This window comes from Colletotrichum navitas (genome assembly GCF_030913465.1).
Source record: "Colletotrichum navitas strain CBS 125086 chromosome Unknown LY79scaffold_3, whole genome shotgun sequence".
NCBI classification, from domain to species: Eukaryota; Fungi; Ascomycota; class Sordariomycetes; order Glomerellales; family Glomerellaceae; genus Colletotrichum; species Colletotrichum navitas.
Window position 1 is genome coordinate 758301 of NW_026850549.1, and position 22253 is coordinate 780553.

The 22253-nt window shown below is 54.5% G+C and overlaps 8 protein-coding genes across 8 annotated transcripts; 2 read left to right on the plus strand and 6 right to left on the minus strand.

The window, feature by feature from the left end:
- Nucleotides 1-314: 314 nt before the first annotated feature.
- LY79DRAFT_505597 (uncharacterized protein) lies at nucleotides 315-2118 on the minus strand (the record flags this gene model as incomplete). Its single annotated transcript, XM_060553638.1, has 4 exons — nucleotides 315-614; nucleotides 670-1713; nucleotides 1793-1867; nucleotides 1930-2118. 4 exons carry the CDS (start codon nucleotides 2116-2118, stop codon nucleotides 315-317), a joined length of 1608 nt encoding a protein of 535 aa, XP_060419747.1.
- On the minus strand, nucleotides 2049-2888 carry LY79DRAFT_207820 (uncharacterized protein). The gene is made up of 2 exons (XM_060551513.1): nucleotides 2106-2888; nucleotides 2049-2051 (listed from the first exon to the last, which is right to left on the minus strand). The coding sequence occupies exon 1, from the start codon at nucleotides 2830-2832 to the stop codon at nucleotides 2230-2232; it is 603 nt and encodes a 200-aa protein (XP_060419748.1). The 5' UTR covers nucleotides 2833-2888; the 3' UTR covers nucleotides 2049-2051; nucleotides 2106-2229.
- A 521-nt stretch (nucleotides 2889-3409) lies between these two features.
- LY79DRAFT_655643 (GPI ethanolamine phosphate transferase) lies at nucleotides 3410-6967 on the minus strand. The gene has a single exon (XM_060562672.1). The coding sequence runs from the start codon at nucleotides 6745-6747 to the stop codon at nucleotides 3547-3549; it is 3201 nt and encodes a 1066-aa protein (XP_060419749.1). The 5' UTR covers nucleotides 6748-6967; the 3' UTR covers nucleotides 3410-3546.
- A 329-nt stretch (nucleotides 6968-7296) lies between these two features.
- On the minus strand, nucleotides 7297-8892 carry LY79DRAFT_586541 (general substrate transporter; the record flags this gene model as incomplete). Its single annotated transcript, XM_060560653.1, has 2 exons — nucleotides 7297-8378; nucleotides 8403-8892. The coding sequence occupies 2 exons, from the start codon at nucleotides 8890-8892 to the stop codon at nucleotides 7297-7299; spliced, it is 1572 nt and encodes a 523-aa protein (XP_060419750.1).
- An 886-nt stretch (nucleotides 8893-9778) lies between these two features.
- On the minus strand, nucleotides 9779-11178 carry LY79DRAFT_536930 (pre-mRNA-splicing factor SPP2). Its single transcript, XM_060556635.1, has one exon. The coding sequence runs from the start codon at nucleotides 11064-11066 to the stop codon at nucleotides 9990-9992; it is 1077 nt and encodes a 358-aa protein (XP_060419751.1). The 5' UTR covers nucleotides 11067-11178; the 3' UTR covers nucleotides 9779-9989.
- Nucleotide 11179: 1 nt separating this feature from the next.
- Nucleotides 11180-12843, minus strand: LY79DRAFT_536932 (oxidoreductase FAD-binding domain-containing protein). The gene is made up of 4 exons (XM_060556636.1): nucleotides 12351-12843; nucleotides 12212-12293; nucleotides 11615-12158; nucleotides 11180-11562 (listed from the first exon to the last, which is right to left on the minus strand). The coding sequence occupies exons 1-4, from the start codon at nucleotides 12502-12504 to the stop codon at nucleotides 11413-11415; spliced, it is 930 nt and encodes a 309-aa protein (XP_060419752.1). The 5' UTR covers nucleotides 12505-12843; the 3' UTR covers nucleotides 11180-11412.
- Nucleotides 12844-14159: 1316 nt separating this feature from the next.
- On the plus strand, nucleotides 14160-14930 carry LY79DRAFT_207894 (uncharacterized protein). The gene has a single exon (XM_060551514.1). The coding sequence runs from the start codon at nucleotides 14331-14333 to the stop codon at nucleotides 14823-14825; it is 495 nt and encodes a 164-aa protein (XP_060419753.1). The 5' UTR covers nucleotides 14160-14330; the 3' UTR covers nucleotides 14826-14930.
- A 2751-nt stretch (nucleotides 14931-17681) lies between these two features.
- LY79DRAFT_699793 (leucine rich repeat protein) lies at nucleotides 17682-21890 on the plus strand (the record flags this gene model as incomplete). Its single annotated transcript, XM_060564902.1, has 5 exons — nucleotides 17682-19155; nucleotides 19214-19686; nucleotides 19741-20025; nucleotides 20078-20385; nucleotides 20433-21890. The coding sequence occupies exons 1-5, from the start codon at nucleotides 17993-17995 to the stop codon at nucleotides 21888-21890; spliced, it is 3687 nt and encodes a 1228-aa protein (XP_060419754.1). The 5' UTR covers nucleotides 17682-17992.
- Between the last annotated feature and the right edge of the window lie 363 nt (nucleotides 21891-22253).

Genomic DNA, 22253 nt, shown 5'->3' on the forward strand with positions numbered 1-22253 from the left:
TGCGGACTCCTAACAAAAAGATAAGAAATGGAATATAGCTTTTCTTTTCCTTCCTTGCCGGGCATCGTCCGACGGCCGTGAGAGTGTTTGTAGTTTTGAAGACCAATTTCGAATCCTTGTTTCGATTGTGGTCGCGGTGTATGAAGTCTGAGGGCAGGTGGTAGAAGCTACCCTTTGGACACAGTGTCACTAGATGAGCGAGTCAAGGTATGCAGATGGTCGGCAACGCCAATTAGCAGCGCCCGTTCCTGTGACGGAGAAAAACCGTCGATACTGGACGGGTTTCGGACTGCCGCGCGGGGACTCCCGCAACTTTAAGCGGCCGTCTGAGAGGCACCACGGCCACGAACGCTGCCGCGACCACGGGCCTGACCACCGGTGAAGTTACCGCGGGCGTTTCCCTGGCTGCCGGAACGGTTTCCCTCAAATCCACCACGGCCACGACCGCCACCCGTGGCGTTGCCACGGGGGGTGGAGTAGCTGCTGCCGCCGTAGGCGGTAGCCTTAGGGCGGCGGGGCTCAACAATGATGTTCTCGCCATTGACCGTGTGGGGGTTGGCGGCTGCGGCAGCCTGGTAGCCGGCGACGGTAGCGAACTCGACGAAAGCGCAGTTCTAGGATATCGTTAGTCTCAAACACTCATAATTGACCACATGAGTTGATGTTTACCTTCTGGCGGTTGATGTCGAAGTAGGTGAGCTCGCCGTGGGCAGCCAGCGCGGCCTTGAGATCATCCGCCTTGACCTTGTCGGTCACGTACTTAACGTATCCCAGCGTACCGTAGTTCTCGGTAGGCGCTTGCGAGATAGACTGGGGGCGGTTCTGACGTTTGGAGTCGGCGCCAACGGACTGCCACTCGGCGGAGGGAGAATCATCCTTCGCAGCCTGGGCCGGGGGCTCCTTGGCAGCGGTGGGAGCAGCGGCAGCAGCTGGTTGAGGAGAGGCAGCAGCGGGGGCGGGAGCCTTGGCTTGGGCAGGAGCGGGAGGAGTGGCAGTCTTGGGGAGAGGGACGACGGGCTTGGGTCCGACGGCGGCAGCAGCACGGCTGGCCCAGGACATGGGCTTCATGGGAACAGGAGCGGGAGCGGGCACAGGCTTCTCGGGTTCAGCGGCAGGAGCCTTGGTAGCCGCGACAGGAGTAGGGGAGGGGTCGGTGGGCTTCTCAGGCTCCTTAATGTCCTCCTCGGCAATCGCCTTAGCAGTGGCGTCCACGTCGGCTGCGGGCTCCTCAACCTTGGGCTCGGGAACCTTGGTGGGCTCGGGAGCGGCAGTCTCGGCCTCGCCGTTGGGAGCAGCGTCCTCGGGGGCTGCGCTGGCCTCCTCCAGTTTCTTCTCTAAGCCGTCGGCGTCAACAGCAGATCCGGAAGCCTCCTCGGGGGTCTCTTCAACTGCGGGTTGCTGGACCTCTGGCTGAGCAGGGGCCTCGGCCACCTCAGGGGCAGCCTGCTCCTCGGGGGCGGCAGCGGACTCGGCAACGGGCTCATCCTCGTCCTCGTCGTTGATGTATCTCAGGATATCGTTGACGACGAAGTAGCCGGAGGGTTGGGGCGCAAGGACGAAAGTCTGGACGAACTTTTTCGGCTCGGCTGACTTGATGGAGCTCTCACCAATCACCTGGATGACAATATTGTCGAACGAGGCCTGGGAGTCGACATTCGTGATGCGGACCTTGCTGTTCTCGAAGTCGAGGCTCTTGATTCTCTCTTGGATAGCCTACAAAGAACAACGGCATAAGAATTAGCATGCGGCCAATGTGAGATTATCCAACAAGCAACAACAGCAAACAACGTACTTGTCTACCAACAGAAACATTGGCAACCTCTGCCTCCATGCCGTAAACGAACTGGGAGCGCTTTCCATAGAAGAGCTGCGAGCTATATGTTAACAGGGCAAGATCCAGGCCGAACAGGGGACGGCTCGCGGGCGTACATGAAGCTTATCCGGGTTCTTGCTTAGGGTTGTGTAGTATTGCTCGACGAAGTACCAGCCAACCTCATCCTTACTGAGGTGGTTGTTACCGGCCGATGCGGCATCGTTGGTAGCGGTGGAACCTGATGATGTTGGCTCGACAGTGTCCTTGAACTGGTCCGGGGTTGTGTAGTTACCGTTGGTTGCCATGATTGCGTGTGAGAAATCTGGTTTGAGGCGCAATCGGGCCGAAGAAGGTAGGATGGCGGATTGAAGGAGGTGATGAAGGCGGGAGAGGGAAAGCTCGAGGTTTCTGCGGGGCTACTCGCTTTGCTTTGGAGATGTTTTCGCGGGTGGACGGTCGACAATAAAGGACCCTTCTGTTGATGGAATGTTAGATGGGTGATAAATGCGCCAGTGGAAGACGGCGGCGAGAGTGCCGAGGACAAAAGATCGTAGGAGGAGTGGGAGGAGGATAGTGTAGGCGGGCGGGCGGGATTGTAGATACCTCGGTGATGCGGGCGGCTCAAAAGAAAATGCCTGGAACTGACTCGAAAAGGTGCGATGACAGGAGGACCAGGACGCCGGAAAAAAGGTTTCGACGATGAGGCGAGGGGCGGGCAGGAGGAGCTGGAGATGGAGACGCGTGAGAGCGATGTGCGGAGATAAGTGAGAGGGATGGGCGAGGGAAGAAAAATGAATGTGCACTGTTATGAACTGGGATAAAAGCAGCTCAGTGTGTGTGTGTGTGGGTTTGTGACTGTTCAAATCTGGTCGCCGGGGCGGGTGGGAGAGAGCGGAGCGTTGCGAATAGAAGGAGGAGAGAGCAAGTGGAGGTGGTTTTTTTTTTTTCTTTCCTTTTCGTTTGCGGTTGATGTTCGTGAGGGAGAATACTTTGGGCTGTTGGTCCTGAGCCAGGCGCATCCGACGACGCAAACCGGAAGGGGCAGAAGACAAAAAAGAAATAAAAAAAAATTGACACACAATTGTTGCCGCTAGATCACGACGTGCCCTGTGCTCTGCCGGGGCTACGGCAGGCCCGCAAGCTGATTACCGACCAAGGTGGGGTTTTGGGTATGCACAGATCCATGTACCTCAAGAGTACCTTCATGGCCACCAAGCAGCTACGCCAGCTAAAGTATACGATAAGTATCGAATTCAGCGGCTTATATAATCAGGATCTAGACAAACTCAAGCTCTTGGCCGAGCTCCCCTAGCTATAGCAAAGGAAATGCCCGGCTTCTGTAGGAAGAACGGCCAACTGCAATTGAATGATGGTTACAGTTCAGGCACACTTACATAACTTGCCCTCCACGTGATCTTCATCGGGGGCATGCCTCATTGTGATTCAAACATCCTTTACATGGCGCATCATGCCCGACGTGCCGGCCGTCCACTGTTCCGCCCACTGGGATTCCACTAAAGGGGACCTACTACCTACCTAGGTACCGAGGCATGGGAAATCGGAACACTAAGCAAGGAAGTCAGAAGCCAATGCAAACTTCATTCTTTGTTATCGTTGTACTGGTCCTTCATTGACTTTCTAATTTGCCAAACAAGCACGCCCTGTGCAACTGTGATGTAATGGTGAAGCCATTTATATAATTCACTTCCGCCTCCCCATGCCGATGATTTGTATTATTCAACCCAACCAAAGACCTCACTGACAGCCATCGTGTTGGACCGTATACCAATGAGTGTAATCACAAGGCCAACCAGGTCCACAATCAGGAGCAGGGTCGCCGCCATCATAAAGCGAGGGCTGAACACCCTATAGAGCATGAGATGTCTCCTCAGCCAACCAGCCCAAGCCATGGTCGCAAGCGACTCGACAGCGAAATAGGCGATGAAAATGCCCAGTCCTCTGCTGACACTCTCGAGAATTCCCTTCCTCTTGGGGCCAACCTTCCAGAGTACGACGAGCGGGACGGCAGCAACCGCGACAATCTGGCTGCCAAATGTGTTAAGGGCCACGACGATGGGGCTCCAGGGGTACCGGATGGAGAAGAGCGGAATAAAGGCGCTGTCCCATTGAATGCTGCTAAGGACAGCCTGGTGACCCGTCTTGAAGTAGCCAAAGTTGCCAATGACTCCAAGCATGATGGGGCCGATGGCCTCGTTCGTAAGGGAGTTGAGGTCGAGCATCTCCACAAGCGACATGATCTGCCAGAACATGAGGGCTAGCGCACCCCCTCCCATCGGCTTGGAGAGGAGGATGCAAGCCCCAACAATGTTCATGGGTAGAAGCAAGTATCTAGCTCCGTTCGTGTTGCCGTAGCCGAGTACCGTGATCTGGGTGGTTCCAGTCTTGGTTGGGGTCGTCAGGATAGAAACCAATGGCGGCGCCCAGACGAACGCAGTGGTTCCAGCAACGAAGACCAAGGCGAGAATAACTTGGGCCAGATATACCCCGGCAGTCTTGAGGGTCTTGGCCGGCAAACTTGGGAACCACTCGCCATTGTCCGCGGCATCGAGGACCCAGTAGGCGGCCGACATGAAGAGGCCGATACGATAGACGTACCCAATCCACGCCGGGGCAAGTCCCTCCCAGGATCGCGTGGGTAACAGGAAAGACTGGACGATGGAAGGCAGGATAAGGGCGACGGCGAATGGGATGGCCAGCTGCCACGTGGCAGATGTCGATGAAGTAGCCGAAGCGTAGTAAGTGGATGTGCAGTAGGGCATCTGCTCCTCGCGGCAGAGCTTCGAATATGATGCCAGACGACCAAGAACGACAAAGACAACTGAGTGGTAGATCGCGAGGGTGCGCTCCCTCGTTGTTGGAACAGAGAATGCGGCGAAGACGTTGGCCACGCCAAAAGTCGTGATAAAGAAAAGGAGAATTGAGTCCTCCCAGATGGTGTAGGAGTTTGAGGCGAAACCGAGTGACTGGCTAACTGTGAAGACGGCAGCAAGCCAACCCCAGAAGGTGTTGGGCAGGAGGTTCCGGAAAGTCTTGCCAAAGCCGTACAATGAAAACAGCACACCAACTGCGCTGGTGACAGCGGCGCCAGCGAGAGCGTAAACGAGATCTTCAGGCCCAGTGAAGATGGAGTATCCGGCACCGACTGCTGCTCCGGGAACCGCGCCAAGGATGGCAGTAAGTAAAACCTTTTTGTGTAGAGTCTTGTACGAAGTGGCCGCGTCAGCCTGGACACCTTGGAGCTCCAACTTCTTCTCCGCCAAGTCGAGCTCGAGATCGTCGAGAACGGCAAAGTCCTCATCAGCATCGCGGGAGGCATACACAAGCAACGTGAGGACGCCAACTGCCATAACCACAATGCCCGTTACCATCTTGGGCACGTCAAAGCGAGCCCACAAATCCTTGCAAACGCGCAGAGTCTCCTCCTGAAACAAGTTGAAGAAGCCGTAGGACTCCTGCCATGACTTCCACTGCCACGAGCGTTCGGCTTTCCTCCAGAGATGCGACACGTGGCCAGCGGTAGCGCTCTTGGACTGGTCGATGCCACGAGCAGCGAAGTACGAGTCTTGATATCGCTGGATGCCAGCGGCAGTGATACGTGATACAGTCGCGAGGTTGTCCCAGGCTTTGCCCTTCTTGCCAGCGAAAGCCTCCTCGATGGGGCGTCCGAGGTTGTTATAAGGGATGGGAAGGCCCAGCAACAATGCCAAGGTCGGAACGAGATCAATCTGGTTGACTGGCCTGATCTTGGCCATCGTGGGCGGCTCCTTGAGCTCGGGCTTAGTCCGACCAAAGAACGGGCGCCTGGAGTACATCCACAGGGCCGCCTCGACCTCGTCATCGCTCTCTCCGCCGTGGTCGCCCTTTGCATCCATGCCATGATCTCCCATGACGACTAAAAGAGTATCATCGTCGATTTGTGCGACAAGGTCGCGAATAAAGCCGTCCATCTGTTGAAGCTTTTCCTTCATTGCCGCATGATCCGGCCCATATCGGTGACCGGCATGGTCAACGCCAAGCAAGTGACCAATAAGAACGTCCCACTTGCCCTTGTGCTCCTGCTTGAGCAAAGGGAAAATGTGATCGATGACACCGTTGTCTACCGTGTGCAGATCCCATACGTTGAAACTATCATATGCGCGGCTCACGTTGGCTTCGAAATAGCCGGGGAAAAGGGACCACCAAGTGTCGTCGCCGAGGTGAGCAATGCGCTTTCCGGCATCCTTTAGTTGCATAAGCAAGTTATCCTCCTCGATGGCAGTACCAGCAAAATTGCTACCGGCGTCGATGAATGTGGGTAGTGTACCCGTGGTCAGCCCCTTCAAGCGCTGGAGCGTGGTCGTTGGCGGATCGGCAATAAAGGGGCGCAGGAAGGCGTGCTCGGGAGACTTGACAGCGGTCTCGTGCAAGAAGGGGAGTGCGTTGTGGAAGGGGGCTTGGTCGTCAATGGGGACCGTAAAGTCATATCGCAGAGCGTCAATGACGATAACCACAGCCTTGTCGAAGGACTTGGGGTGCCAGCAGCCGCCTTCAACAGTGCCCTGGCCCTTCCAGCTCGACGAGAGCTCGATTGGCGACGCCGTGCAATTGGATTTCTCATCCAGAACCAGCCGCGTCAAAAGAAACCCGCTAGTGAAGAAAGCAATGCCAACGGCGTGCAGACACAGCATCCAGGCCCAGAACCCGACGGTCCACCACCACCTGCGCTCGTACGCGTCCTTGCGCCGGGACTCGAAGACCGCGCGTTGCTTCTCGAGCAGCATTGCCCTCTCCTTCTCGGCCTGTATCTCCTCGGGCGATCTGCTGGCCTCTTCAATTTCTTTTTGGCGCTTCGCCTTCGCGTACTGCTCGGCGATGGCCTTGTAGTCGGCCGGCAGCGGCGGAGCCTTCGCTCGAGAGGCTTTCTGTTGTGGCATTGCGGGCTTGACCTGGCTGGGTGATGTGGGTAGGAAGTAAAAGAAAAAGAAAAAAGAAAAAGGAATTAGTGATCAAGGTCGGCACTCGATGGCCATTGGACTATAGGAGACTATTCAAGCCCCTATTTCGGTGTGGTGTCGTTCGTTATTGCAGATCAGAGCTTGCAGGAGAGATGATGTGGTTTATTATCTGGGCTAAAGGAGCTCAATTTTGGGAGTGCCAGTTCCGGCCAGCTTTGGTGGGGTAGGCGGATAGAATTCAGGGGGCCAAGGATCTGGCACCTTTGTGGTCGGCACCCGCTGGGCTGGCCACTCAAAGGACTGAAATCGGAACCTGCATGTCACCAGGGGATATTAGGCAGTGGATGTTCGCTGCTACATCTTTCACCACCATTCAAAGATAAATGAATAAGGACCCATCCAGTTCGAATGGTTGATTCATGCTTTTGACTTCGTACTCCATATAATGAAGCGTTTGAAACCCTCCACAAGAAGGTTCCTCTCCAAGTGGCTCTATACTAACATCTGTTTGAAACCAAACATTCTGCATCACAAAGTCTCCACCTCTACCTGGGAAAACTTGCGCGCGGAAATCCTCCTTTTGAACAGCTCATCGATGGCCGCCTGCGGCCTGCCGCAGATCTCTGGGAGGAAAAGGTACGCCCAAACCCAGAAGATGACATTGATACCAGAGTATACCATCGCCGTACGAGATCCAAGACCCCACCCATTGGGAGCATCCTCCAGCATAATCGGCAATAGCCACATATTGAACTGACCAGCGACAAGGGATGCTACACGGCCAATGACAAGCGTCTTGGCCTTCTGGCGCGTCGAGGATATCTCGGGGTTGATGGCATGTGTAAGTGGGCCAATCGAGAGGTTGTAAACCCCAGTAAAGACAACGAGCAAAATCGCAATGGCCCATGTGATGGCCACGTGTGCGTCGTGGAAACACCCCAGAACACCAACGCCGGCCATGAGAATAACTGCGCCCCCAAGGCCCCAAAGCCAGATCGTCCTGCGCCCGATGTACTTCATCAAGGGCCACGAGGTGACAACGCAAATAATGCCGATTGCGCACTGGATTAGCGTGAAGTCGTACGACTTGGAGCTGCTCATGCCGGCCTTTTGGTACAGCTTAGCCGAATAGAACATGAGCGAAGACCCGCAGAGTTGTTGTGTTATATTCGTCGTCACGACGATCATGGTACGACGAAGGTTGACGCCACGGAAGCAGTCCAGATACGTGGTCTCGAAGTCATTCTGATCGCATTTCTCTTGCTTGTCGGTGAGCTCAAGAACCTTGACTTGGCCATCGACGGGGTATGCCGGGTCTGGGTTGAGCCTGGCGAGTGAACTGCGCGCAAGATCGGGGCGGGATTGTCGCATCAGCCACCAAGGCGATTCGGGTGCGAAGAAGACGCAAATGAGTATCGGAAGAGGCCATACCCACTGGAAAGCGACGGCTATGCGGTATGCTAAGATGTCGTTGTCTTTGATCGTTGTTACGCTCTTGATTGCTGCCGTTGAGAGGAGCTGGCCAAAGGTCCAGCACATGGAAACGAACGTCATGAGGGCCGGACGGAGCTTCAGGGGGGAGATGTCTGATGCGTAGGCGAGAACACAGGCTTGGAAGGTTCCCTACGGTATACCCAAGAGAAAGCTACCGCCGACAATCATTCCGAGGCCTGCCCTGTAGTCTCTCGTGGCCAATGCCGCCGTTGCATAGAAGTTGACAAAGAGAAACACTATGACGGACCCGAGGGAGAACATCATGGTTCTACGGTAGCCGAATCTGTCCACGGACAAGCCGGCAAAATACATCGCGGAGAGCTGTCCAAGCTGGCTGCTGGTGAGGATCATGGATTGCCAAAAGGCGGGGATTTCCTTGGCGGCGCCGCGTCCTGGGGAGTGGCCAAAGAGGTTTTGGAATTGGGGCATGGAGAAGAAGTTGCCCATGAGGGCGAGATCGTAGCCCTCTCCAACAATGGTAATGGCGAAGCAAATGGACCACTTGATTGCAGGGCGGAACTTGCTGATAGTCTGCGTGTAGGAATGTTGCTCCTCGTAGTCCCTAGCGGCTCTTGCCTCTGGGTCGGAGGCGATGGTGTCTAGACCCTGATTCTGTTGCAAAGAAGACATGCTGGTGGTCTTGTTGATAAGCGGGCTTGGAATGGGAATTTAAGTATGGAGCTGACTGTGAGTTTAGCCGCAATACAGGCTTAATGAAACAACGTAGACAAAGGTCACGATAGCGAGATAAACGTATCTTTATGCAGAGAGGCCGTCAATAAGTGGAATAGAGGGGCGAGAGATTTGATACATAGCCATTGTCTCCAATGATGGCTGTCACTGAGGTAAAGAATGCTGTCAGCTCAAACCCAACAGGATTGAGAAAGGACGTCTTCGGGGCAGCTTCGGGGTGGAATGACTGCAGTTGCGTAGTGGAAGGGGCCGTCGACGGTTTGAAGGACTATGCGGTTGCTTCATGAGAGTCTGGAGAAGCAGGTTATCAGCTGGAAGAGAAGGGGCGTCGCCAGCTTAACAGCAAAGCACTTGAAGATCCTGCTCCGCCTGGCTTGTGGTTGCCATTTCTTAGCTGCCAGAGAAGGGAAGTTATCCCCAACTTCCAGCTCCTTCGCCATCAAAGGTGTCACAACTGTCCCTGTACAATAAGAGTTCCACTCCGCCAATGTTAGTGATAACCAAGCACGAAATGTTGATGCTCACAGACCTATTTGGCGTAATTTCATCTCAGTGTCGGAAGATGAGGGAAATTAAGGTCGTCATGACCGGCTTGTCTCAGGTGAAATTGGGAATCACTTCAGGGACACCAAACACACCAAGTTTCAACCTGGATGGTTTCCGATTAATGGCCGCGAGGTACCATAATGCACCACGAAGACCGTTTGCCAGGCTATCGGGCTGTCAGGGTTAGCCAGGGAATGGTTGGGCCATCGGCAACCTCGAGTAGTTGTTCATTGACACTTAGTTGGCAAAGGGTGCCGTAGTCTGGACCAGAGCAAGACCAATGCAACTATGGTATAACCAAACTCATTCTTCACCACGTTTGGCCCAGGAAGACGGTTTCATCGGACGATACCCATCGGGCTGTTGAGAAAGCTTCCAAATGCAACCTGCAACAACAACTCGATACTATTGCGGCGCATCTTGACGCCCGGTAGTCATGGTATCCAATACAGTCTATAATGTGGAACCCCTCCAGTTTCCTGACGTCTTCATCGTCTCGAATCGCCACCTCGATGCCTTGAGCTGTAGTATTCCCGATCTCTGTCCCTGTCCCTATCGCGATGACCATGTCTATCCCGATCCCTGTCCCGCTCACGCTCGCGGTCCCTCTCGTCTCGGTAACTCTCCCCCCTCCGCTCCTTACGTTCGCTCCGCTTCTTCTCCTCATCGCGCCGATACTCGTCCAGCCTCGGCCGGCTGCTCTTCTTCTTTCCGCCATAGTTCCACTGTCCCAAGTCCTCTGCGCCCTCCAGCTTTTTGGCCCCCAGACCAAGCTGGTTTTGCCGCCGCTCCGTCGGCTGCTTTTTCTTCGGTCCGCGCAGCTTGCCGTCCCAGCCCATGCCGCGCAGCAGCGCGGCGCCGAACTCGCCGTCTGGTATCGCCTCGTAGTCCGCAAGCGTCGAGTCCTCGCCCACGTGCTTGATGTCGGAGAGATAGGCGTCCTGCTCCGTTGCATGGATGACGACTTCCTCCTCCTCGCGACGCTTCTTCCCAAGCAGAGCGTCCATGGCCTCCTCGTCTGCGCTTCGCGGAACCTGCTTTTCTTGTGAACGATCCTCCTCCTCCTCCTCCTTGGGCTGTCCCGTTGTCATATCCTCGACAGGGTTTGCCGTAGCCTCTTCGCTCGTCTTGCGCTTCTTCACGGTCAAGCCCCATTGTATTTCCTTGTCCGCGTCGGCGGGCTCTCTCTCAGATTGCTGTCTCACGGCATTCTCCTGTTGCCGTTGCTGCGCCTGCACCTCAGCAGGCAGCAGGTTCTTGTCGCCTCTACGCGCGCGCAACTCCGATTTCCAGTCGCGGTTCCGTTGCTTATCAATCACCAGCTCGCGGGGCTTCTCTTTCTGTTTGGATTCCCCGCCAAACTCTGTGATCGCTTCGTGCCGTCCACGACCGCCGTCGCGCTCACCGTCTGAGTCTGAGTCGAAGGTGGTGCCGAGCGCATTCGTTCGGGATCGCTTGCCCAATGATGATGGTGGGTCTGCGCGGGAGGGTCTCTTATTGTTTTTTGAGCTTGAAGAGCCTCCGAAGCTTATCGCTATCCTCGGAGCTTTGGAGCCGTCTGACATGGCGCTGACAGCGGGGCAGCTTGTGGTGGGTTGAGTCGCGAATGTAAATAAATGGCGATCGTGAGAGGCTTGATTGCAGAAAGGATTGGCCGGTTCACCTTGCGACGTCAACTCGCAGGGATGTGGTCCAAGTGTCTTATTCTTATGTAAGGTGGGTCACGTTCAATACAAGCAGAGTACGGAGTAACTTCCGTGTAGCTAGAGGCATTCCTTTAACACAGGTAGGTTTGTCTATGAGTCTAGCATTCGACTTTTGCAGGACACCCGCTCCAATTCCTTTTTCCCCACCACCGTAAAAGTAGCCGTTCCCTTGCGCAAAGGTATTCTTTGGATTAAAATGTTTTGCTTAGAAAGCAAAAACTTGGTCCTCGAGTTTGCTCACAGGGCGGGCCTTCTTGAACCCGAGGCTCTCAGAGGTTTTCTTCAGGCCGCTAACCATGGGCGGGGGGCCGCAGAGAAGAAGCTTGACATCGTCGGCGGGCTTGGGAAGCAGCTTCTATATGTTTGTTAGCTCGGCATATAATGAGAGATCTTACAAAAAGACTCACGGTGATCATATCGGCGGTGACGTATCCAACACCACCAGTCCAGTCGGCAGGGGGCTTATCCAAGACGTAGTGCACACGGAAACCGTTATCCTCCTTAGCAAGTGCATCGAGGTCCTCCTTCAGCAGGATGTCCTGGACCGTAACGTTGGCGAAGATAAGGTCGATCTCAGTTCTGTCACCAGTTGGGCGGCCCCGGATGACAGCACGAATGATCTGGAGCATGGGAGTAATACCAGTGCCTCCAGCAATCATGCCAAAGTGACGGACCATGTTCGGTGTGTAGACGAAGGCACCCTTGGGGCCCTTGACCTTGAGCGTTTGGCCAACCTTCATCGACGCCATATGCTTGGAGATGTTGCCGGTAGGGTACGACTTGATCAAGAGGTCAAAGTAGCCAGGCTGGTGGTCACCAGAAATGGGAGTGTAGGAGCGCACGATCTCCTTGGTGGTGCCATCGGGCTGCGGGCAGTTTGCACCAATGGAGATGTGCTGACCGATAGGGAGGCCGAGGACGCTCTTCTCGGAGGGGAGCTTGAAGCGGTAGCTATGGAAGCCGTTAGCTACAATATTGAGTTCGATGTTCAGAAGACAACCTACATGGCGACGTTGTGCGAGATGATTGTCTTCTCCTTGAGCTCAAACTCCTGGAAGGCGTCAGGCTTGAGAACCTTCTTGACTTCTGCGCGCGGGGTTTGTCAATGTCTAATTCTGAGAATCCCGAGGTTGCCAAACTTACGCATCGAGTTGAACTTGTAGGCGGCTAGGGCAAGCGACAGGAGAACAGCGTAAGGGACCCATTCGCTCTTGGTGATGGCGCATCCCAGGATGATCAAACCGGCGGGGATGTAAACATTGTCGAAGTACTTGCGGGAAGCGAGAGAGTCGGCCATTTTGACGACGACGTTCGAGGTTCTTCTCGTGTAACTGGACTCTTTGCTATATCAGGTTCCAAGCCTGGGGAATTTGGGAGTTGTAGGTTTCAAGTCAGTCAGCTAGCGTGAGCACTGACTGAAAGGACCGCTACTAGCAAAGCTGTCACAGCCAATTTGGGGTTGAGTGAGAGTGGAGGCTTGAGGTGCGAGATATTATCATGAGATCGCAAAAGCGGGAAAGCCCCTCCGATTTTCTGTTGAGTTGCCGAATTTCTGCCAGCCCCCGGAACGGCGAGCGGTCAAGCTGCAGTGCAACTTTGCGATTGCGAGGGTCGGCGTGTTGGTGCGGGGAACTGCATCGCATCGGCAGAGAGGGAGGGTGGTGGCTTTGCTTCACTATCTGCGCCAATCGGTGGCTGTGCATATGACTCGTGGAATCATGATGGACCCCAGCTACGTATCTGATCTGTATCCGTCCCACGCCGCGGTACCTATTGTCAAACTCCGGCTTTCCGCCCTAGGGGTCCCTGCGGGTACGTATCGTTCTAAAGATCAGCATGTTGTAAGCTGCGGGGCGCGTCCGGTTTCCAAACATGATGTGCTAGCGCTGCCGTACTCGCGACTGGATAATGTACCTGGAACATAGAGAGAGGTAGCTCACATCTGTAGATACTTCCAATGCGCGGCCATTTACCTGCTAAGTGCATGCCACATGCCTATGATGCCATCAGCTTGGGAGTTCAAGCTAGCCGTCTTGCCAGCGCGACAGTGTTATCCCATCGTCGGGCGGATCGAACATTCAGGGGCGATTGAGAAATGACATCATGGCAGCTGGCAGCTTGGCAATAGGACTCTAAAGACTGAGTGAGCCCCTATTAGGAGGCGGTGTCCCGACTTTACATAACTGCCTAAGTTGGTAGGAATCTGAAATGTTGTCTTAGAGCAGACATGCAGCGCGGGTCGGTGGAGATCCTGCGTAAGTCTTGTTGTATGGGCCCCCGGGATGTAGAAGCGAGAAAAAGCCTCTTTGGTCAAATTACACATTTCTCTCATCATCACGCTTTTGCCGATACTTTGCGCTCCCCGTGGCGTCGTACGAGGTTGCGTTGAATAAGTGAGATACCTAGCTACGGAGGTAGGTACCTGGGTCAGTCACAACTTGACTGATAGCGGTGGCTGAGCAAGACCGGCCCGGCTGTCAAGCGGTGCCGGCCGCCTTTAGCACTACGCCGCTTCAGACACACACACACACACACACACACCGTCGGGCTTGATACGGGAGGTCCGTGCCTTGACTGATTGCAGAAGAGAACGTGCCATGGTGCCTCCGTTACGCGGTATCGTGACCGAGTGGTACCTACTCGCGAGGGACTGGACAGAGCTTGTGGCCCATCAGCACAGCAGCTGGGAAGGGAGCATGTCGCCGCCTTCTTCGGAGCCGCGGCTGATGAAAAGCGACAGGCGTATATGCATAATTATGTTCCCTTTCCAGAAACACTAGACACACGAAATCGTTCGGTGGGAAGTGGATTACGAGTTGATGGTGAGATAATGGGGATTGACTCCTCCAAGTGGCGCACCAAGCGTGCGGCAGTGGCTTACCTATGTTTTCCTACGTAGTAAAAGGCCCCCTTTCGCAAATTTGCAGACCGAAAAATAGCACGGCGAACAAGCCTGACAGGGGTTGCCGAAGGGTTACTCCCCTGCGCTGACGACGATCAGAGACAGGTCCCAATCTCGACAGGTTGCTCCTCTCCGCAGCCCACCGCAAGCCCCTACAGCTTCCCTTCCTTGAAAGGAGGCACCCCAAAATATCCAAATTGGCTGGGGCGAGCTGCTTTCTTATGTTCTTGTTGGTGGAAGTGTGCAGAGGCGGCCAGGTTGTCGGGCGACCGCGTTGCCGCCGGGCACTCCATTCCTTGGAACTGGGAAATGTAAGGTGTTTGTGGATATCTTCACGCACGAGGGCTAGTAGTAGTTGTGGTTCAGCGGCATCTGTCCGGGATTCCAACTGTACTCGAAACCGGCCGCCTGGTACGATGGCATTAGGCGTTGCTGCTCACGGTCACCCCCTCGTCCTTCGTACCACAAATATGTTGGATTCCAGAGACGGTGGTCATTCGGTCGTTGGGCCGACGCACCTGTCCCTTGTGCCCTTCCTCGGCAAAGCGGCAGGCGGCATAATGCTCGAGTCTTTATTCCTTGTGCTTATGAACGCAAGCGCGAAAGCTGGCTTGGTGGAAGCGCCTGGCGAGGCACAACACAGCCGTGAACAAAAGAAGGGTCCCAAGACCACTAATCCTCCTCGTATCCGTATAAAACGGGGCTGGCTGGCATGACAAGGTCCGGACCAGGGCACTCGAGCTTGGTGAAGCCCTTTGCTAATTCACCTCGAGTCTCTTTTGAGGGGAGAGGTTATCACCTATTCATAGACACGAGAAAAAGAGTGGAATCCGAGAGCGCCGCAACGGCTGTAAAGAATTGTGCAGAACAACTTTGTGTTCGGAAGATGCGGCAACCGGGAGCGAGGCAGGTAAAGGGGGGGGGGGGGGGGATTTGAAGCAATTTTGACATATTTCAGGTCGCCAGGGCGCCCCCTCTTACTCGAATATTGAGTGTGGTATGAAACGACCCTTACTTTCGGACTGGCCGGCCCTAGCGCGTCTGCACGGCCAGGAGCCTCGATGGGGTGGAAAGTTAGAGAAGGTTGAGGGAAATATGGAGATGGAGGAGTCAAATCGCGGACTATCCAGGCAAAGCAATCGGTGATCACGAGCAGAGAACCCTACTAGAAGAGTCCTGGGCGGACTGGGTGGGCCAAGAGCGACATACATGCATGGCTTGGCGGCGATGCGGATGAACAGGTCTGAGGCCTGAAGGCGCAGGTCTGAGACTAGAAGACGCCAACGGAACCACTAAGAAGGATGGCACGATGGGAATTTGTCTGCGTCGTCTTTGCTGGCCTACATAGCCCAAGAACCAAGTGGTGGCGGGAGGGATTCATCTGCGACCAGAGAAATCTAGTGTACCGCATGTTCATGAGTACACCCGGATGGCACATCACGCTATGAGCCGCAAACCCATGGCTCCAGAGGGGGTCACTAATTCCTCGGATGAGCAGGGACATGACACTTCGTACTACGGATACGGATACAGTTCGCCCTACTTTTAGATGTTGACGTGCTCGAGTTGCACCATCCACTGCTGCGTCTGCCAGCCTGCCAGTCGTCATGTGGGCAGCGTAGTATCCGTAGTGACAACAACAACAACCCACGGCTGTGGATGCGAAGCTTTGGTGGAATTCGACGGTGTTGGGGAGGGGGAACCCGCGCTATATATGCCGGATGTCGTCGTAGCATCGCGGTGGCATGTATCCATCGTTTCGAGGCACAGCAAACAAGGCAGCCAAGGAGTGGATGAAGGCGCCAAGCATCCCACCACGATTCTTGGGGTGGAATATCCGTGGATATGCATGCATGAGAGACCAAGATGCACGCACGGCTTCCGATGGCCTTGTCAGTCTACACTACACTAGTGACACCGACAAGGTGCAGGTAGCATGAGATGTGGCCCATTCCCTTGGCAAGCAAGCTGCAAGCAAGTCACGGACCCACGGCGCCATGGTCCACGCAGAAACGCGCATAACGGGGGATAGATAAGAGCGGACTTGCGTGGTGGTTTACACTATTGTGTACACTATGTTTCGATGGATGTTGGTGGACGCTGATGCCGGCAGCAGCCTATCGAAAATCCAGTTCTTCTCGAGCGCGTGATGAGATGAGTCGGCAGTCATATCTGACCAGACCAACAGCAGCTGGGTGTGCCGGTTCAGCTGTCAGGACGGTAGAACCGGACGGAAACCATAGGATGGATGCAGAGCACGTACAGGCGCGCATCTCTCTCCACCGGTAGGTACCTACCTAGGCAAAGTATGTAGGTAGGTAGTTACTATCTGTACACAGGTACCTAAGGCACCTTGGGTGGGCACTGTACAAACGTACATAGGTAGTATCCGTAGATTCGACTGGCATGGCATGGCATGGCATGACATGGAAAAGGGCCGCACACATCCAGGTAAAGATTACCCACTGTAAGCCCCATGGCTTCCCGCCCCGAGAAACGCCTCCCATTGGTGACGTACCACGGTTACCGGCCACCAGGAGCATCCGTTGTCTCTTTCAACAGGTATTCAGGAGAAGCAAAAAGAGGAGAGATTAACTATAGCCTATAGGCATGGACCTTGCCTAATGTAAGAGGACGCCAGCACCAGAAACCCCGCGCATTGTTTCATTGGGCGACGCAGGCCAGAAACAGGATATGCTTCGATAACATCATAGCTGCATCAAGCCCGGGCTACCTACGAAGTACCTACCTACCGCCGTCTCTGTCCGCAGCAACGGCACCGGATTCCCAATCCCTTTTTCTCTGCTGTGTGTCGCTGCGAACGCAAACACCCACACACATCGTCGCCTTTTCCTCTTCATCCATCCCTTTCTCTAACTCCCAATTCCCAAACCACCATACCTACCTACCTACCTACCTCTACCTACCTGACCACCTTCGTGGCTTCTGTTCTATTAGTACTTGCTTACCTACTTGCCTTACACTCGCCTTCAACCTCCGGCTGGTCCTGCATCACCCCTTGTACTATAGCACACGCAATACACACGTGCACCCCTCATCTCTCCTATGTACCTTAAGCCTGACGATTCCTGATTCGACTTCATTCAACTCACTCTATTATCCTGTACCTACCTACCGATACGCACGCACGCCTTCGGTGCTGAGTACCGTTGCCCGACTCGCCACCCGCCTTGTCTCTCCCATCAGCCAGGATCAGGTCTCTTGCGCTTCTGTTCCGACATCCATCCGCATCCACCCACTCAGTCATCCGAATTGCACCCCTCGTCGTCCGTTGCTACTGCCATCCACCCGACTCGCTCCAGGTCTTCCTTTCCCTTCCAAGCAAGGTGTACCCAGCTGTCACCGCACGTCCGCTGCATCTCCCACCCTTCCCTCCGAACAGCTGTTCCCTGCTTCCCAGATACCTACCCTGTTCTATCTCGCTCGATCCAACGAGATAGACGGAGATAGGCACAGAAAGAGAGGGAGAGAAAGAGAGAGACCCCTCCGTCATCCGTCTTGTTTTGTATACTTGCGCTTCTTGCCCCCTCCTGACACCCTTTCCTATTTTTCCTTTTCTTTTTCTTTCTCTTTTGCACGTTCCTTATCTCGACCCTTTACTTCGTCGTCTTGTTGACGGAGACATCGCCCTCTTCCCTTTCACCGATCCCCTTCCTCTCGAGTGTAAACTGCGCTTCCGTCACCAGCTCCCGATCGATCTCGACGACCTGCCTGTTCGTTCGTAAGCGTTGCATGGCCCAATAATTCGCATTCTCGACCTTGACGGCCTCGTGGGCCCGAGTAGGCGGGGGTACTCTGTCACAACGACGGCGGAATAGGCTGGGCTTGGACCCCCGATTACTGCACGTCAAATCTGTCAACCATGAACGCCGCGAACCGACAGTCAATGCTGCCCACCATTCAGACGACGCACCATGGAGACACAACTACTACCGACAGGACCGCCGCAGAGCTTCGGAGCGCCTCAACACCGTCGCTGGGGGGCAAGAGGCGCAGTTTTCTAGCCAAGACCTTCAGGAAGGTCAGCGGCAGCACATCCTCTACCGACCTCGCATCCATGTCCGAGGAGGCATCCGGTGGCCTCCATATGAAGTCAAAACGCGTCCTTCACAAGAACAACGGATCCGGTGGCTCGAACTCGTCCTCGATATTCTACCGTATCAACCGACGAGCTTCCAAGGACTCGTCCGCGAGCTCCCACATGTCCGAGGAGGCTCCAAACTATCTCAGCCCCCAGCCGCCCTCAAACCCTGTCAGGATCCTCAAGCATGGACCGTTGAAGACCGACAGTCGCTTGTGGAAGTCCCGCGCAGAGTATGTCGTCTTGACTGATGGACATCTGATCAAATTTAGCAGCGTCGAAGCAGCGAGATCGAATTTCACCGAATTGGCTCCTCCGACGGCACGCTTAAAAAGGTCGTCAACTTCGTCGACGTTGAGTCAAGATGGAACCCATTCAGACGGCCGGGTTGAGATCCCTCTGTGCAGAATCGTCAACATTTTCAACGAAGAGGGTGTAAGCCCGCACTTTGGACTGGATGTATGGTGGTCCGAGACTTCTCCATTGGTATCATGGGCATGCACAAAACTTTTTTTTGAAATGCCCGCAGAACGAGACGATTGGATGTCGGGAGTTCGTCATGCTATTCGTGAATCTGTCGGTTCTTCCACCGTGCCAAAAGGTCTCATTGCGTCCAATGTTGAGGCAGCTATCTACGCCATCGTCGCGACCGAAGAGCCACCGTGCCGTGGATGCCCGCTGGACATCTTCCCGGTCGTTCACCGGACCACTCTTCTGAGTTCCAAAGCCGAGAACACGGAAAACGCAAAAAAGTCTCGTGACGGCTCATCCTATTACTTGCTTCTCGGCCAGAACAAGTGCTATCTTATTCGGGTTGCTAGGACCTCGGTGTACAAGGCGCCCCAAGATATCGATATCAACACTGTGGCTTTTGGCCTGACGTCGCTGGTACGGTTGAAGGCTACTATGGTCCCCCACGAGGAGCGGTTTGTTCTCGGGTTCCGGTATGTGTCGATATCTGCTTGCGAAAGCAACGACTACAGTGGCTAACATGCAGTGAAGACTACCTTGCGAAAACGAAAAACGCCTTGAGCTCGCTAGCCGCTGGTACAGAGAAATCGTCATGACGTTCATGAAGGCAGACCGCGCAGTAAGGCCGGCATGGCCCCAGCATATGCAAAGGGACATCTTCGACATCCGAGGCCTGACTGCTCAGCTTCTGCTTCCCTCGGGTCAGGATTACGGTGGCCTCAAGCGAACCCTCGAAGCCTACTGTGCCACCTTCAAATGCAAAGCTCCCGAATGGACGGTAAACTGGAAGTGCGAGCGTAGGGAACACTGTCCTGAGTTCCGACTTCTCCCTGCGAAGGAAACAGGTGGATACTCGGCTCTCCAACTTTTGGCGGTCTTCAAGGCCCTCCGATTCAACGACTACTTCAAGGCTTTGTCTTTCCGTGATGTCGACTTCTCTCCCCTATGTGGATTAACCGACGTCCCGGGTTGGGATGAGTCTGTGGCAGATGTCAACAGAGACGGTAGGTTGGGTTCTCCGATTGGGCCAAGACGCAAATTTGTCTAATCGCTGACAGGACTCGTGATCGACGGCGCGCACCGCGACATCCTCAAGTCTGCGCCGTTACTGTCCCAAGAGATTCACGCTGTTGCCTTCACCTCCGGGTCGGTCAGAAAGATCGACTTGACCAACGTGTTGGCGTCGCGGAACATTGTGGGCGTCTCGCGCACTCGAGCCGGTTCTAAAACGGAACCCGAGGTTGTTAGGCCAATCCTCCTACTCCTCAAGACTGGCAGCATCCCCTGCGACACTCTACTTGTCGGTGGAAACCCGTTGACCGCAGCTGAGGTTGATGATCTGGGTGAGTAGGCTTAACAACGATCTCTTGCGTACATTTGGCTGACGAGATGCAGTGGACGTATTGCAAATTCCCGATCTTCTGAAAGAGCTGGACATTTCGAGATGTAATCTCGATGAGAAAAGTTTGGAAGAGATATGGGACGCCCTGCCATCCCAAGGATACAAGATGGAAGCATTAAATACCTCCCGCAATATCGGCCATGTAGATCACATGGTTGTCAAGAGCAACCTTTCCCACTTGTTCTGTCTTCGAAAGCTCGGTATCGCCGGCAACTGTCTCAGCCAGTTCAGAGACCCCATCTTCTTTGATGAAACTATCATGCGGTGGGGCCTAGAGGAACTCGATCTTTCGAACATCAACGTAAATGCTTCGAGACCTGCACACTTTCATCCGCTAACTTCCCGCAGCTGAACGATGCCACGTTACAAGTTTTGGGCAACTATCTGCAGCGCCCCGAGGCCAACTATCTGCGTAGGCTGGATCTCAACAACTGCGGGATGACCGGTACCCAGATTGCTGAGTTGTTCAACAGTATGGGCCAGGGTAGAGTGATGACGTGCTCCATCAGCGGCAATTACCTCGAGACTGGCACGGAAGCATTGGCGAATGCGATCGCGTGCAACTTCGGGCCAACATCGTTGTTCATGGACATGATCGAGTTCCAGAACGAGAAGAACTACATTAGGATTATCAAGGCACTCTCCCTCAACCGGACCATCCGGCTCCTTAGTCTGGTGGGAACGTCGACTCCTGGGCAGGTCAGCGAAGAGGCATGCATGGCTGTGTCGAACTTTTTTGCTACGAACCAGTCGGTTCAGTATCTTGACTTCTCTGGATTTTCTGCCAAGCTCGACGAGGGTCAACTGGGTTTGGGATTCTCGCGCTCTCTGTCTGGACTTGCCGAGAACACAGGACTGCGCCACCTGCGAATCCGCAATCAAAAGCTCAATCTGAACATTGGCGACCTGGCGCACGCCATCCACCTTAACCAGACTCTAACAACTTTGGATGTGCAGGAGAACAACTTTAACCTGTCGAACCTGTCGCACATGGCGAAAGCTCTCGACCAGAACAGCTCTATCCAGGAGTTCTGCCCCTTCTCGCGCTCCGAGCTCAATGCAGCTGTCAAGTCTAGCGTCCAAAATGTGGGAATGCCCACTGGTCAGCCCTCCTCTGCACGAGCTCGCCGAGCATCCAAGGTCCTTTCCAAGGCTGCTTTCGAGAACTTCGCAATGGAAATGGATAAGAACAATACTCTCATGCAAAACCTTAAGGATGAATGGAGTGTCAAGACAGCCCAGATTGATCGCATCCTTGAGAGGAACCGAACGTTGTCCCTCGAGAAGGAGATGGCTCGCATGCAATGGGATCCTCAGGAAGAGAGCCAGGAGGACTGGATCACTCTGGAGCTCGGCAACGTCTTCGGTGGGCTCGCGGTCAAGGCCATGAAGACTCGGCGCAAGATCATGCAACCCGGTTACCGTGGAAGCGTGTACTTTGGCGCCAACACCCCTCCTCTTGAGCCCACGCAGGAGTTTGGTGCCCATGCGGCTCCGCATCACGTCACACGGGAGGAAGTCATTGAAAGCCCCGCGACAGAAGGCGCTAGTGGTTCTTCTGGCCTTCCGACCCCCCCCGAATGGGCACCAGCAGAAAGTTCCATCAAGGAATATGCCATAGCATCGAGCGCACCCCAATCTTGCGATGCCCCACGCATTTTGGATGAAAACGCCGATGACTTCGACCTTTCTCTCCTGAAACATATGATACAACACGGATTTGCTCTCGATGAAGCGACGCAGGCCCAGTCTAAAGACGTCGACAGGAAAGCAGGGACCACCGTGTCAACCACGACACTACGATAAATCACCAATCAAGAAAAAAGAAAGAAAAATTCAAACCCTCGAAGAAAAAAGCAGTCCTTGGGCATGAAAGAAAGAGGAACGAAAGAAGAGGGGGAAAAAAAAGAACATGAGAAAGGATTGAATACGTCCCCAATATCATAACCCCCAACAACCGAACAATAGACATCAGCAACGGCAACATACTCTATTTTGTATTTTTTCCGGTATTGAACCAGGCGTTCTCAAAAATGGGGGTAAACGTGTGCTAAGGATACCCGCGCGGGATTGATACCCAGAGTCGCAGGAGAGCTTCATTACTGTCGACTGGTTTCCTCCCCCTCTTGTGCGTGGGCTCTGACTACACAGTTTTGTGTTTGGCGTTGA